Genomic DNA, 16,739 nt, shown 5'->3' with positions numbered 1-16,739 from the left:
AGAGTAGAGTCTACACCTAGGTCCAGGATGAAGCAATGCACCCTGAGTGCCTCCCTCAGCCTCCAGATGGTCCTTACCTCTCATGTCCAAGCTTGAAGCCCGCTGGCTGCTCTCCAACTTCCACTTCTTGATTTTGAAATAAGGACTGGCCCCCTCCAGGCTGGCATGGCGCCGGAGCCGGGTGAAGAACTGCAGCACAGCTCCCTGGCTCGGGGAAGGTGAAGTCTCACTGCCTCCTTTCCTGCTGATGGCACCTGGCTGAGAGAGGAGGAACACAGGCAGGTCAGCACAAGAGGCCCTGGGATGTGAGTGGAATGGAGGTGAGGCGAGGAGGGGGCAGCTCTGAGAGCAAGGTTCACTAAGGTGTGAAAAGTGTGAGGTAGAGAGGGCAGGAAACAGACAGGAAGGGATGAGGCTTGGGAAGGGGTGAAGTGAGAGGTTCAGAAGTGTGGTGACTAGACACACCTGTGGGCAGTTGTGGCTGAGGTCACGAGGATCCCCTTCTGTAGGAAAGGTGAAAATCCCAAACTGTTAAGGTGGTCCGTATCCCTCCAGGGGATGGACTATAGAGTGGAACATAGACCTGGGAGTAACCACTCCAATGCTGATGGACTCTCCAGATATTTCCAATTAGACAATGAAGACTCACCTGGGCAAGGTTAGCCTTATTGTCCTTCATTGGGGGAGGAGGGTGTAGGAAGGTATCCTCTTTTTTGGCATGGTTATCCCCATTTTCTGCCTGTCAGAGTGATTGTGTTCACTGGGATCCTGCAAACCAGGACCCCAGTGGTTGTGCTCTCTCCCTTCAAACCTGGTTACTTGAACCACTTATACCTCACATTTGGCATACTGGTACCCCATGTAAGTCCCTAGTGTATTGTACCTAGGTACCCAGGGCATTGGGGTACCAGGGGATCCCCATCGGCTGCAGCATGTATTATGCCACCCATGGGGAGCCCATGAAAACTGTGTCTGCAGGTCTGCCATTGCAGCCTGCGTAAAAGGGTGCATGCACCCTTTCACTGCAGGTCACTGCGCCAGGTCACTGTAAGTCACCCCTATGGTAGGCCCTCTCAGCCCAGAGGGCAGGGTGCAGGTGCCTGTGTGTGAGGGCACCCCTTCACTAGGAAAGGGCCCCCCACGAACACCAGCTCCATTTTCCTGGACTTTGTGAGTGCGTGGATGCCATTTTATGCATGTACTGGACATAGGTCACTCCCTACAGCAACATAATGGTAACTCTGAAACTAGGCATGGTTGGTATCAAACAAATTGGAATCATACCCCAATACTGTTGCCAGTATTGGTTGTAGGATTCCATGCACTCTGGGTTCTCCTTAGAGGACCCCCAGCATTGCTCCTACCAGCCTTCTAGGGTTTTCGAGGCGAGCCCAAGCTGCTGCCACCCCTCAGACAGGTTTCTGCCCTCCTGCTGCTTGTTCAGCTCAAGACCAAGAAGGCAGAACAAAGGATTTCCTTTGGGAGAGGGGAGTAACATCCTCTCCCTTTGGAAATTGGTGTTACACGGCTTGGGAGGAGTAGCCTCCGCAAGCCACTGGTATGCTTTAAAGGGCACGTTTGGTGCCCTCCATGCATGAGCCAGTCTACACCAGTTCAGGGACCCACAGTCCCTGCTCTGGCGTGAAACTGTACAATGAAAAGGAGAGTGACCACTCCCCTGTCCATCACCACCCCAGGGGTGGTGCCCAGAGCTCCTCCAGAGGGTCCTTGGGTTCTGCCATCTTGAAACCAAGGTGGGTAGAGGCCTCTGGGAGCCTCTGAGTGGCCAGGCCAGGCAGGTGATGTCAGAGCCCCCTCCCGATAGGTGCTCATTTGGTTAGGTGACCAATCCCCCTTTCAGGGCTATTTAGGGTCTCTCTCTTGGGTGAGTCCTCAGATTTGGCTTGCAAGACTCCAGCAGGATTCCTCTGCAACCTCTGCTTCGACTTATGGCCACTTGATCTGTGACTAGACCCTCTAGGAACCGACAATCTGCATCCATGACGAAGACTCTACTTGCAAAATTGTTTCCATGACTCCTTCCAGCTTCTGCAACATTTTCCCGGCTGTGCATTGTCTGATGGCGGCAAGTCTTCAGCCTGCATCAGAAGTAAGAAGGGATCTCCCTTGGAGTGAAGGAGTCACTCCCCTGCATCCGCAGGCACCTGCTGCAATGACCACCGGCTGCGTAGCTCTCCTCTCCTCCTGAGCTGCGTGGATTGTGCATCACGGATGGTGGTCCGAAGTAGTCCTCTTGGTCCTCTCTGCCAGCTATCCAGCTTTGGTGGAGGTATGCCTTTGCCTTCCCACGCAGGACAGTACCTCGTGCACTTCATCTCTTGGAGCTAACAAGGCTTGCTGGCATCTCCTCCAAGTGATCTTCACACTCTGTGTAGCCGCAGCCCTCAGCACTCCTTCCTGCGATGCACAGCCCTCTGTGTGCTTCTCCTGCAGCATGGGACCCTTCTCTAGCTGTGCTACGTGGGCTCCTCTGTTACTCCTGGTTCCTCGTCCAGTGGATCTCCGGTGGGGGCTGCCTCTTCTTCTGTGGACCCTCTGCCTTGCTGAGGGTCCCCCTAGGACTCCCCTGTGGGTTGAGTCCTCCTGGATCTTGCGGGTCCCCGGCAGCTTCAGTTTTGCTTCACCATGACTTCTGCCTTTGCCAAGGCTTGTTGGTGGCTCTTCCACACCACTTATCGAATGCAATCTTGTATCCGGCGTGGGATGTTGACTGCATTCCCCAGGAACTCTTCACCTGCTCCAGGGCCGCATTCCTGACCGTCTTCGTCCTATCGTTGACCATCTCCTGCATCCACAGCTGGGTGGGTAGTGGCTCCTGCCCCCACTGGACTCTTATGTGACTTCTGGACTTGGTCTCCTCTCTCCACAGGTCTTCTTCTCCAGGAATCCACCGCTGGTTTCTTGCATTCTCATCTGGGTGTTGCATTTTCTTCATTTTATTCCTGTTGGATGGTTTGGGGAAAAAACAGTAACTCACTACTTTCTTCCTGGTTGCTGGTGGCGGGGAAACACTGTGATACTTACCTTTTAGGGTTTCCTAGTTCCCCCAGCTCCCCTCTACACATCCCACTTACCTAGTGGGGGGTCCTGTGTTCGCATTCCATTTTTTTAGTATATGGTTTGGGCTCCCCTAGGGTCACTATTGTCTATTTGCATTTGCACTGTTTTCTATCACTTTCTATGCCTATTACTGATTACTTGTGTACATATTTAGGGGGTTATTACAACTTTGGAGGAGGTGTTAATCCGTCCCAAAAGTGGCGGATATACCACCAGCCGTATTACGACTTCCATAGGATATAATGGACTCGTAATACGGCTGGTGTTATATCTGTCACTTTACCATCACTTTTGGGACAGATTAACACCTCCTCCAAAGTTGTAATAACCCCCTTAGTGTGTTTACTTACCTCCTATTGGAAGGTAGCCTATATAGTGTTTTGGTATTGTGTTACTGTAATAAAGTACTTTTATTTTTGCAAAACTGAGTGTTTTCTTTCATGTATGTAAGTGCAGTGTGACTACAGTGGTAATGCATGAGCTTTGCATGTCTCCTAGTTCAGCCTTCGCTGCTCAGCTACAGCAACCCCTAGACAGCCTGGCTTCTAGACACTGTCTATACTTCAGTAGGAGGGGATATGTGGACCTAGTATAAGGTGTAAGTACCTTAGTTCAGCTTCTTACACTGACTGTCTTCACCTCACTGTCGACCAACTCCTGCATCCACAGCTGGGTGGGTAGTGGCTACTGCCCCCACTGGACTCTTCTGTGACTTCTGGACTTGGTCCTTCCTTCCACAGGTCTTACTCTTCAGGAATCCACCGCTGGTTTCTTGCAGTCTTGTCTGGGTGTTGCATTATCTTCTTTTTCTACCTTTTGGGTGGTTTGGGGAAAATCCAGTAACTTACTCTGTTCTTCCTGGTCACTGGGGGGCGCTACTAACAGGGGAACCCTGGACCTGGTTTAAGGTGTAAGTATCTCAGGCACCCACCATTCGGCAGGGCAGCTTCCTGCATCCTCTACTTAGGTGCCCTGGGTGCCCTGTCCTCTCCTTAAATCCTGTGAGCCCACCCAAGTCTGAATAGTTGAACTTGTCAATGTGCAATCTTAATCCAGCAAAAAGCAAACCACTGGAAAAACCAGAGTGATTTAAGAGTGTGCAGAGCAGAGCCTTAGAGTTTCCCATCAGAGTGAACAAGAGATGCAACAATCTTTTTGTTGGAGAGAATGGGCCTGCCGGGTTGTTTAGTCTGATCGGTTTATCTTTCTCTGTAGTGACTTATTTACCATGAACCTTCTTGCAGAGATGTTCCAGTGTCTGTCTCCTAGCAAGATCCCTCTAGACCCTTTAACTTAGGTCACCTACCTACCCCCCTGCATCGCACATGCCTGGGCTATACATGTCTGTCTCACCTCTGTCCAGCCTGAGTGCGAGATGTCCATGTGTACTTGGGCCATGGAATATCACGACAGGGAAGGGCCACATTATTGGACAGGGTTGGCTAAAAGTAGTGATTTATGCAGTGTGATAGGGCACACTGTGACCATACAGGTAAAGGTCCCACTCCATTACTATCCATGTAAGCTCTAAATACTAGAGGCAGCAGCTGCAGGGTGGCCATGGCCCTTCTCCTGCATTGCAACATGTGGCTGTGTTCAGTCATTTCTGATCCGTCTGCGCTAACAAACAAATGATGCAGCACATGATGGACTATTTGGAAAAAGCATCAAATGCATATTTATGCAGAAAACACTGCAGGCGCCGAATGCTAATTGGAGTGGCCGTGATTGGATGCACCTTGTGCAGAGCCCTGCAGCCAGCCGGCCTCCTGCCACCAGAGACCCGCAGGACCTCGCAGGGATCCACCGGTGTCCGGGGTGCAGAGCTCGGCCTGAGAGTTTCACTCACCTGGGGCTCCCTCCAACCCTCCCTCCTGCCCCTCCTGAGGCTGTCAGTCCACTTCAGCCTTTCCCTCCTACCCCTGGGCTCCTAGCGGCTGCCTCCTGCCCCTCCTGAGGGCTGCCAGTCCGCTTCAGCCTTTCCGTCCTGCCCCTGGGCTCCTAGTGGCTGCCTCCTGCCCCTGGGGCTCCTAGCGGCTGCCTCCTGCCCCTCCTAAGGCTGTCAGTCCGCTTCAGCCTTTCCCTCCTGCCCCTGGGCTTCTAGCGGCTGCCTCCTGCCCCTGGGGGTCCTAGCGGCTCCGCTTCAGCCTTTCCCTCCTGCCCCTGGGCTCCTAGTGGCTGCCTCCTGCCCCTGGGGCTCCTTGCGGCTGCCTCCTGCCCCTCCTGAGGCTGTCAGTCCGCTTCAGCCTTTCCCTCCTGCCCCTGGGCTTCTAGCGGCTGCCTCCTGCCCCTGGGGGTCCTAGCGGCTCCGCTTCAGCCTTTCCCTCCTGCCCCTGGGCTCCTAGTGGCTGCCTCCTGCCCCTCCTGAGGGCTGCAGCTGACTCCTTAAGCTGCCAGTCTACTTCAGCCTGCCCTTCTGTTTCTACCCCTCTTTCTTCCAGATGTTGATACTTGGCAGGGCCAGCTGTGTCCCGGTAGACAGCGCTGACCACCTGATCTGTAAGCATTGAACTGCTCAGTCACCACAGACCTCTCTCTCGGGCCCAAATGAACTCTCTTGCAATTCTTGGTGCCTTCACCAGGCAGGCTTGTGGGCGTCCCTTCTAGCTGCTGTGGTAGCTGCCTCTGGAGAGCAAAGGCAGGGAGACCTGTTCACTGAATTTGCCTCCAGGAAATTGGCCGATGGGTTGGGGTAATTAGGGTACAAGCAAGGGTTGAGGGCACTTTTAAGGGAGGGTCCACATTTGATTCGGAGGAGAAGTGGTTTTTGATCCGGGGGTGATCCTGTCTGCGAACTTACTGACGTGCCATCTTCGTGGTGGGTGAAGGACCCAGGCCTGGCCTCCAGGAAACTGCTGTCCACCGTGGAGTTGAAGGTGTCCCCGGGGAGGGGAGAGCTTGGGCTCATTGTGTGAGTGGTCAGGGCCGTCTGAGGTAGAGAGCTCCCTGGAGGCTACAGGATGAAAGAGAACAGTGAGATCTACAGAAGGCTGCCTCTATCCCACACTCGAGGTGCTCACTCTGTGCCACAGTGGAAGGGGATCACACTGCTCACTCTTTGCCACACTGGAGGGGGTCACTGTGCCACTCACAGAACTCACCCTCCTCACTCGCTGCCACACTGGAAGGGGGCTCATACTGTGCCACTCACAGATCTCACACCCCTAACCGTGCCACACTGGAGGGGGGTCACTCTGTGCCACTCACAGATCTCACACTCCTCACCCTGTGCCACACTGGAGGGAGCTCACTCTGTGCCACACTGAAGGGGGCTCACTCTGTACCACACTGGAAGGGACTCACACTGTGCCACTAACAGGTCTCGCACTCCTCACCCTGTGCCACACTGGAGGGGGCTCACTCTGTACCACACTGGAGGGGGCTCACTCTGTACCACACTGGAAGGGACTCACACTGTGCCACTAACAGGTCTCGCACTCCTCACCCTGTGCCACACTGGAGGGGGCTCACACTCCTCACTCTGTGCCACCCTGGAAAGGGTGCACTCTATGCCACTCACAGATCTCACACTCCTCACTCCATGCCACAGTGGAGGGGTTTACACTGTGCCACTCACAGATCTCACACTCCTCGCTCTCTGCCACACTGGAGGGGGCTCACACTGTGCCACTCACAGATCTCACGCTCCTCACTCTGTGCCACACTTGAGAGGGAGCTCGTACTGTGCCAGTCACAGATCTTACACCCCTAACTATGCCACACTGGAGGGGAGTCACTGTGCCACTCACAGATCTCACACTCCTTACTCTGTGCCACTGACAAATATGGTAATGGTGACACTAGATGTGATGGCCTTGTATACTAGCATTAGACATGAATCGGGAATCCAAGCTATGAAACGTATGCTGTATAGGTGATCAGTGAGTTTGTTGGAGCACACGGAAATGTTATTAGAGATGATGGATCTTATTCTCAATCATAATCATTTTCTCTTTAATAATGATTGGTATAGACAAAAACAGGGAGTGGTTATGGGATTGAGATTTTCTCCCTCGTACGCTAACTTATTCATGGGCTGGTTTGAAGAGAGTTGGATCTGGGGACAAGGTGCAGCGGAGTGGCATACATATGTCCTATACTGGGGAAGATATATAGATGACTGTTTTATGATTTGGACTGGCAATTTTGTGAATATTTAAACAGTAATGCGATTAACATAAGATTTACATATCAACATAGCATGACACGTATAGAATTCCTTGATGTAGAACTCTACATAGAGAATGATAAGATAGAGAGTAAATTATATCGGAAACCAACATCTTGCAATTCAATTTTGCACGCCACGAGTGCACATCCGATTGGCCAGGTACAAGCCATACCTTATGGAGAAATGAGAAGAGCGAGACGGAACTGTAGTAGAGAAAAGGACTCTGCTGAATGCATACAAGATATGGGTAGACGCTTTATAAAGAGAGGATATAACATAGAGCAAGTGAAGAAGTCACAGGAGAAGGCAATTTGAATACCCAGACAACAGACCTTAAGGACAAGAACCAAGACTAAAGATAGAGAAGAGAAAATAAGAATCATATTGGATTATACAGCAAGCTCTGCTGCACTAATGAAATGTATGAGACGACACTGGGATATTTTATTACAAGACCAGACAATAAGTAATTATACTGGGCCAAAACCACATATTTGCATATGTTATTTCGTTTGGATATTATATGGTAATTAATATTTGTCAATTGCAGCCTTGATGAAGTCAAAGCGAGGATTGGTCGCATGATGAAACAGGTGTTGGCTGGGCTCATTTGGATGACACGGAAGAAGAAAAATGCAATAAACACAAGAAAACTTTCCACCTATGAAACTGTGGACTTGAACAGTATATTGTATACAAGTGCCTTGGATATTTTTGCTTGGTCAAAACCACAGGCGTGCTATCGTAGAGGGAAAACGTTGAGCAATATCCTTTCTCCTAGCTATCCCATCAGAAGAAAGGTAACAAATTGGTTAGATAATTATAACAAAGGTTTCTACAAATGTGGAAGTTGCGTAATGTGTAGATGAGCGTGGCAAGCCAAGAAAGAATTATATGGCCATAGAGAGAATAAACACACGATTCAGACATACATTAATTGTAATGCAACGTATGTAATATACATGTTGGTCTGTAAATGTGAACGAATATACATAGTAATGCTATTCGATCTCTCAAAGTTAAAATTGCAGAACACTGAAGGGCTATTAGACAAGGTGACAACAGGTTTCCTATTGCAATGCATATGAAGACATGTACTGCACAAGGTGCACATAAAGAGTTTACATTTTTCGGTTTTGATCATGTAGGGATGAACCCCTGAGGAGAACTAGCACTGAGAAGAAAAGAATCAATGAGATTATGCGTCTAAGAGCCGTTGAAAATGGATTGAACACTGACTAAGAACTAGAGTATTTCTTGGGGGATAAATAATAAGGAGAGTAATTAGGTTATCAAGATATATTGGGTGTACAACCGGATAAAGAAGTAATGTAAATATGAGGGTAACCTAAATAGTGAATTAATGAGACACATGGAGAGCTATATATGAAGACCATATGGAATAACTACTATTCAGTATGATTGTGGAGTCTGTGCAGTGCAATTTATCCTAGCTCATTACAGTTAGACAGGGAGAGGACTAATATAACAGTAGCATTATTATCTAATATTAATATAACAATCACTACCTTTGATTTGTGCAACCAGTAAAAGAGGGCTGAATAATATGTTATCAAAAAACACAGCGTTGTTAAATCGTATACATAAGACACACACAAATCATATTTTTTTTTTTTATGGAGGTATGGACCTTTGATATTACTTTATATCAAGGAATCGCTTAAGAGCGACTATTCCGTCACTTAGCTTTATATAATAATAATTGCAATGACGCTTGTCCTATTTCTCTTTTTAATACTCTTGGTTTCAGGAGTAAGGTAACTAAAAAAGGACTAAAAGATGACTAGGAAATCATAGTCAACTATGTCGATATAACAACATAGAGTCCCCTTTCTATTTCTATGGATAGAAAGGGAACGTCATTTATATGACGCGATCAGAAACGGACTCCGTTTGGGATCCACGCCGTATACACGCGGACCAAACGATGACACAACTTTTGCTCAGGTGAGAGAGAGTATTAAGTTTTTCTGAGAACGGAGAGCTAAAAATGGATTAGCTATCCCGCGAGGGTTTATATTTAGGAATATACTCTAACGATATGAACTGAGAACTCTGAAACAATACAGAGACAAGATTCAAAAGAGAGGTGAGTAAGAGAGTCATGAGTGGGATAGTCGAGGACACTAATATCCTGTGAAACGTTAAAATTGCACTAAATAGCATTTAATTTATTTAGGATACGTCTAATTTTGAAGACAGGAAGTAATTTTGGCCAAGAATATACGTATGAAAACAGTATAATTAAAGAGAACACAGATAAACGTTTATAAATAACTACTAGAGGAAAGTGACAAATTGAGGATTATTGGAGAGGACAGGTAAATAATTTAGATAGGTGGAAGGATTAGTTGCACAGCCGGACTCTGCACATTTGTTCATAGTAGATTGTGGAATTTGATTGCAAGCTTACATAAGAATGCATGCAGCCATCACTAAGGGAGAAGTTCTAAATACATGATGTGTAGTAGAAACTGTTTGGTCTCCACTCATGACACAAATGTAACGATTTGTTTGACTGCACAACATTGGTTAGTGACACATGGTAATAAGTAATATATTTTTTGGAAATTACAACTGAGAACATATGTATTGTTTACAGCCATAAAAGCCCTGAGGAAGTTGTGTGGCGACACGCCCCAGATGAAACACATGTTGGCTTGGCTTGAGTGATACCACTAAGGAGGAATAAAGAAGAAATTTGAAATTTTCTGGGACTGAGTTTTTGATAATATAAATATATTACAGCACACGTGTGCTTGTATTTCATATTAGATTAACAATCATATGATTGTCAATTGTACAAGGTTTTATAAGGGGAGGGACCTTGCTGAGCACCGTCGGGTTTAAATAAGTAAGGATTTGATTAAGACTATGTATATTTTGCACAGGTGAGTGCCAGTCCTCCATTTACCACCCCATGCTAGTCTAGATAACTCTGTCCACACTGGAGGAGGGTCACCCTGTGCCGCACTGGAGGGGGGTCACTGTGTCACACTAGAGGGGTCTCACAGTCCTCACTTTGTGCCACACTGGAGGGAGCTCACTCTGTTTCACTCACATATCTCACACTTCTCACTCTGTGGCACTCACAGATCTCACACTCCTCACTCTTTGCCACACTGGACGAAGGTCACTCTGTGCCACACTGGAGGGGGCTCACTCTGTGCCACACTAGAGGGGTCTCACAGTCCTCACTCTGACCCACACTGGAGAGGGCTCACTCGGTACCACACTGGAAGGGACTCACACTGTGCCACGTACAGGTCTCACACTCCTCACCCTGTGCCACACTGGAGGGGGCTCACACTCCTCACTCTGTGCCACACTGGAAAGGGTTCACTCTATGCCACTCACAGATCTCACACTCCTCACTCCGTACCACATTGGAGGGGCTTATACTGTTCCACTCACAGATCTCACACTCCTTCCTCTCTGCCACACTGGAAGGGGCTCACACTGTGCCACTCACAGATCTCACGCTCCTCATGCTGTGCCACACTCTAGAGGGTGCATTCTATGCCACTCACAGATCTCACACTCCTCACTCTGTGCCACATTGGAGGGGGTCACTCTGTGCCACTCACAGATCTCACACTCTGCCACACCGGAGAGGGCTCACACAGTGCCACTCACAAATCTCACACCTCTAACTCTGTGCCATCTTGGAGGAGGGTCACTCTGTGCCACACTAGAAGGGTCTCACAGTCCTCACTCTGTGCCACACTGGAGGGAGCTCACTCTGTTTCACTCACAGTTCTCACACTCCTCACTCTGTGGCACTCACAGATCTCACACTCCTCACTCTGTGCCACACTGGAGGGGGCTCACTCTGTGCCACTCGCAGATCTCACACTCCTCACTCTGTGCCACTCAGATCTCACACTCCTCACTCTAAGCCACACTGGAGGGGCTCCCTTTGTGCTACTCACAGATCTCGCACTCCTCACACTCTGCCACACTAGAGGAGGCTCACACTGCCACTCACAAGTCTCACACCTCTCTGTGCCACACTGGAGCGAGCTCTCTCTGTACCACTCACAGATCTCACACTCCTCACTCTCTGCCACACTGGGGTGGGCTCACACTGTGCCACCCACAAATCTCACACTCCTCACTGTGCCACTCACAGATTTCACACTCCTCACTCTCTGCCACACTGGAGGGGGCTCGCACTGTGCCACTCACAAATCTCACACCCTAACTCTGTGCCACACTGGAAGGAGCTCACTTTGTGCCACTCACAGATCTCACACTCCTCACACTGTGCCACTCACAAATCTCACATCCCTAAATCTGTGCCATACTGGAGCGAGCTCACTCTGTGCTGCTCACATATCTCCCACTCCTCACTCTGTGCCTTTCACGTTACCCCCACTCCTCACTCTGTGCCACTGACATTTCTCACATTCCTCACTCTCTGCCACACTGGAGAGGGCTCACACTATGCCACTCACAAATCTCACACCCCTAACTCTGTGCCACACTGGAGGGGGCTCACTCTGTTCCACTCACAGATCTCACACTCCTCACTCTGTGGCACTCACAGATCTCGCACTTCTCACTCTGCCACACTGGAGGAGGCTCACACTGTGCCACTCACAAATCTCACACCCCTAACTCTCTGCCAGACTAGAGGGAGCTTACTCTGTGCCACTCAAAGATCTCACACTCTTTGCCACGGTTGAAGGGGGCTCACTCTGTGCCACTCAGATCTCACACCTCTAACTCTGTGCCACACTGCAGGAGGGTCACTGTGCCACACTGGACAGGGCTCACTGTGCCACACTAGAGGGGTCTCACAGTTCTCACTCTGTGCCACACTGGGGGGAGTTCACTCTGTTCCACTCACAGATCTCTCGCTCCTCACTCTGTGCTATGCACATGTCTCACACTCCTCACTCTCTGCCACACTGGAGGGGGCTCACACTGTGCCACTCACAAATCCCACACCCCACCTTTGTGCCACACCAGAGGGGGCTCACACTGTGCCACTCACAGATCTCACACCCCTAACTCTCTGCCACACTAGAGGGAGCTTACTCTGTGCCACTCACAGATCTCACACTCTTTGCCACGTTGAAGGGGGCTCACTCTCTTCCACTCACAGATCTCACGCTCCTCACTCTTTGCTACGCACATGTCTCACACTCCTCACTCTCTGCCACACTGGAGGGGGCACACACTATGCCACTCACAAATCTAACACGCCTAACTCTGTGCCACACTAGAGGGGGTCACTCTGTTCCACTCACAGATCTCACACTCCACACACTGCGACACCTGATTGGCTCACTCTGTGCCACTCAGATCTCACACCTCTAACTCTGTGCCAAACTGCAGGAGGGTCACTGTGCCACACTGGACGGCCTCACTGTGCCACACTAGAGGGGTCTCACAGTTCTCACTCTGTGCCACACTGGAGGGAGTTCACTCTGTTCCATTCACAGATCACACACTCCTCACTCTGTGGCACTCACAGATCTCACACTCCTCCCTCTGTGCCACACCGGAGGGGGCTCACACTGTGCCACTCACAGATCTCACACCCCTAACTCTCTGCCACACTAGAGGGAGCTTACTCTGTGCCACTCACAGATCTCACACTCTTTGCCACGTTGAAGGGGGCTCACTCTGTTCCACTCACAGATCTCTCACTCCTCACTCTGTGCTACGCACATGTCTCACACTCCTCACTCTCTGCCACACTGGAGGGGGCTCACACTGTGCCACTCACAAATCTAACACCCCTAACTCTGTGCCACACTCGAGGGGGTCACTCTGTGCCACTCACAGATCTCACACTCCACACACTGCCCCACCTGATTGGCTCACTCTGTGCCACTCAGATCTCACACCTCTAACTCTGTGCCACACTGGAGGGGTCTCACAGTTCTCACTCTGTGCCACGCTGGAGGGAGTTACTCTGTTCCACTCACCGATCTCACACTCCTTACTCTGTGGCACTCACAGATCTCACACTCCTCCCTCTGTGCCAAACTGGAGGGGGCTCACTCTGTGCCACTCGCAGATCTCACACTCCTCACTCTGTGCCACACTGTAGGGGGGTCACTATGTGCCACTCACAGATCTCACAGTCCTCACTCTGTGCTATACTGGAGGGGGCTTACACTGTGCCACTCACAGATCTCACACTACTTCTCACTCTGTGCCATACTGGAGGGGGTCTCTCTTTGCCACTCACAGATCTCACACTACTCACTCTGTACCACACTGGAGGGGGTCACTCTGTGCCACTCACAGATCTCACACTCCTCACACTCTGCCACACTAGAGGGGTTCACACTGTGTCATTCACAAATCTCAAACCTCTCTGTGCCACACTGGAGCGAGATCACTCTGTGCCACCAACAGGTCTCACACTCCTCACCCTGTTCCACTCAGAGATCTCACACTCCTCCCTCTGGGGGGTGGGGGGGTCAATCTGTGGCACTCACAGGCCTCACACTCCTTGCTCTGTGCCACACTGGAGAGGGATCACTCTGTGCCACTCGCAGATCTCACAACCCTAACGGTGCCACACTGGAGGAAGGGTCACGTTGCCACTTACAGATCTCACACTCCTCACTCTCTGCCACACTGGAGGGGGCTCACTCTGTGTCACTCGCAGATCTCACACCCCTAACTGTGCCACACTGTAGGGGGGTCACTGTGCCACTCATAGATCTCACACTCATCACTCTGTGCCACACTGGAGGAGGGTCACTCTGTGCCACTCGCAGATCTCACACTCCTAACTGTGCCACACTGGGGGGGGGGGGTCACTGTGCCACTCACAGATCTCACTCCTCACTCTGTGCCACACTGGAGGGGGTCACTCTGTGCCACTCACAGATCTCACACTCTGCCACACTAGAGGGGGCTCACACTGTGTCATTCATGAATCTCAAACCTCTCTGTGCCACACTGGAGCGAGATCTGTGCCACTCACAGATCTCCCACTCCTCACTCTGTGCCACTCATGTTTCTCTCACTCCTCACTCTGTGGCACTCACAGATCTCACACTCCTCACTTGCTGCCACACTGGAGGGGGCTCACACTGTGCCACTCACAAATATCACACCCCTAACTCTGTGCTCTGTTCCACTGACAGATCTCACATTCCTCGCTCTGTGGCACTGATAGATCTCGCAATCCTCTCTGTGCCACACTGGAGGAGGCTCACACTGTGCCACTCACAAATCTCACACCACTAACTGTGCCACACCAGAGGGGGCAAACACTGTGCCACTCACAAATCTCACACCCCTAAGTCTGTGCCACACTGCAGGGAGCTCACTCAGTGCTACTCACAGATCTCACACTCCCCACTCTGCCACTCATAGATCTCACACTCCTCCCTCTGGAGGGGGTTAATCTGTGCCACTCATAGATCTCACACTCCTTGCTCTGTGCCACTCATAGATCTCACACTCCTCACTCTCTGCCACACTGGAGGGGGGTCACTCTGTGTCACACTGGAGGGGGGGGCCCTGTGCCACACTAGAGGGGTCTCACAGTCCTCACTCTGTGTCACACTGGAGGGGGCTCACTCTGCGCCTCACTGGAAGGGGCTCACACTGTGCCACACACAGGTCTCACACCCCTCGCTCTGCCACACTGGAAATGGCTCACATTGTGCCACTCACAGATCTCATGCTCCTCACTCTGTGCCACACTGGAGAGGGGCTCACTCTGTGCCACCCGCAGATCTCACACCCCTGACTGTGCCACACTGGAGGGGGGGTCACTCTGTGCCACTCACAGATCTCACACTCCTCACTCTGTGCCACTCACAGATCTCACACTCATCATGCTGTGCCATACTGGAGGAGGGTCTCTGTGTGCAACACTGGAGTGGGCTCACTTTGTGCCACACTGGAGGGGGCTCACACTGTGCCACTCACGAATCTCACTCTTTGCCACACTGGAGGGGTCTCAAACTGTGCCACTCGCAGATCTCCCACTCCTCACTCTTCCACTCACAGATATCACACTCCTTGCTCAGTGCCACACTGGATAGGGGCAGTGTGCCACGCACAGATCTCACACTCCTCACTCAGTGCCACACTGGAGGGGGATCAATCTGTGCCACTCACAGATCTCACACTCCTCACTCTCTGCCACACTGGAGGGGGCTCACTCTGTGCCACTCGTAGATCTCACACCCCTAACTGTGCCACACTGGAGGGTGTCACTGTGCCACTGAGATCTCACACGCCTCACTCTGTGCCACTCACAGATCTCACACTCCTCACTCTGTGTCACACTGGAGGAGGGTCACTCTGTGCCACACTGGAGGGGGCTCACTCTGTGCCACACTAGAGAGGTCTCACAGTCCTCACTGTGCCACACTGGAGGGGGCTCACTCTGTGCCACACTGGAAGGGACTCACACTGTGCCACACACAGGTCTCACACTCCCCACTCTGCTACACTGGAAGGGGCTCACATTGTGCCACTCACAGATCTCATGCTCCTCACTCTGTGCCACACTGGAGGGGGCTCACTCTGTGCCACCCGCAGATCTCACACCCCTAACTGTGCTACACTGGAGGGTCGTCACTGTGCCACTCACAGATCTCACACTCCTCGCTCTGTACCACTCACAGATCTCACACTCCTCACTCTATGTCACACTGGAGGAGGGTCACTCTGTGCCACACTGGAGGGGGTCACTCTGTGCCACTCACAGATGTCACACTCCACACTCTGTGCCACACTGGAGGGGGTGCACTCTGTGCCACTCACAGATCTCGCACTCCCCACGCTGTGCCACATTGGAGGAGGGTCTCTGTGTGCCACACTGGACTGGGCCCGCTCTATGCCACACTGGAGGGGGCTCACACTGTGCCACTCACAGATCTCACTCTTTGCCACACTGGAGGGGTCTCACACTGTGCCACTCACAAATCTCACACCCCTAACTCTGTGCCACACTGGAGGGAGCTCACTCTATGCTACTCACAGATCTCACACTTCACTGGGCCACATTGGAGGAGGCTCACTCTGTGCTACTCACAGATCCCCCACTCCTCACTCGGTGCCACACTGGAGAGGGTTCAATCTGTGCCACTCACAGATCTCACACTCCTCACTCTCTGCCACACTGGAGGGGGCTCACTCTGTGGCACTCGCAGATCTCACACCCCTAACTGTGCCAGACTGTAGGGGGTCACTGTGCCACTCACAGGTCTCACACTCCTCACTCTGTGCCACACTGGAGGGGGCTCAATCTGTGCCTCTCACAGATCTCACACTCCTCCCTCTCTGCCACACTGGAGGGGGCTCACTCTGTGCCACTTGCAGATCTCACATCCCTAACTGTGCCACACTGGAGGGGTCTCAATCTGTGCCACTCACAGATCTCACACTCCTCACTCTCTGCCACACTGGAGGGGGCTCACTCTGTGCCACTCGCAGATCTCACACCCCTAACTGTGCCACAATGGAGGGGGGTCACTGT

General features: G+C 51.3%; 1 protein-coding gene across 3 annotated transcripts in view; it reads right to left on the bottom strand.

Moving 5' to 3' along the window:
- The window catches only part of CBARP (CACN subunit beta associated regulatory protein), a 209,085-nt gene that overhangs the window by 13,991 nt on the left and 178,355 nt on the right, over positions 1–16,739 (bottom strand). For all 3 annotated transcript variants that reach the window (XM_069217088.1, XM_069217087.1, XM_069217089.1), the window contains exons 7-8: positions 5,882–6,034; positions 78–258 (exon numbers count right to left, since the gene is read on the bottom strand). In XM_069217088.1, the coding sequence (XP_069073189.1) occupies positions 78–258; positions 5,882–6,034 (334 nt within the window). The remainder of the gene's footprint in view (positions 1–77; positions 259–5,881; positions 6,035–16,739) is intronic.

Source organism: Pleurodeles waltl, chromosome 12, assembly GCF_031143425.1.
Source record: "Pleurodeles waltl isolate 20211129_DDA chromosome 12, aPleWal1.hap1.20221129, whole genome shotgun sequence".
In the NCBI taxonomy this organism is placed as follows: domain Eukaryota; kingdom Metazoa; phylum Chordata; class Amphibia; order Caudata; family Salamandridae; genus Pleurodeles; species Pleurodeles waltl.
The sequence above is the reverse complement of the archived record's forward strand: the minus strand, read 5'-3'. Positions and strand labels throughout refer to the sequence as shown.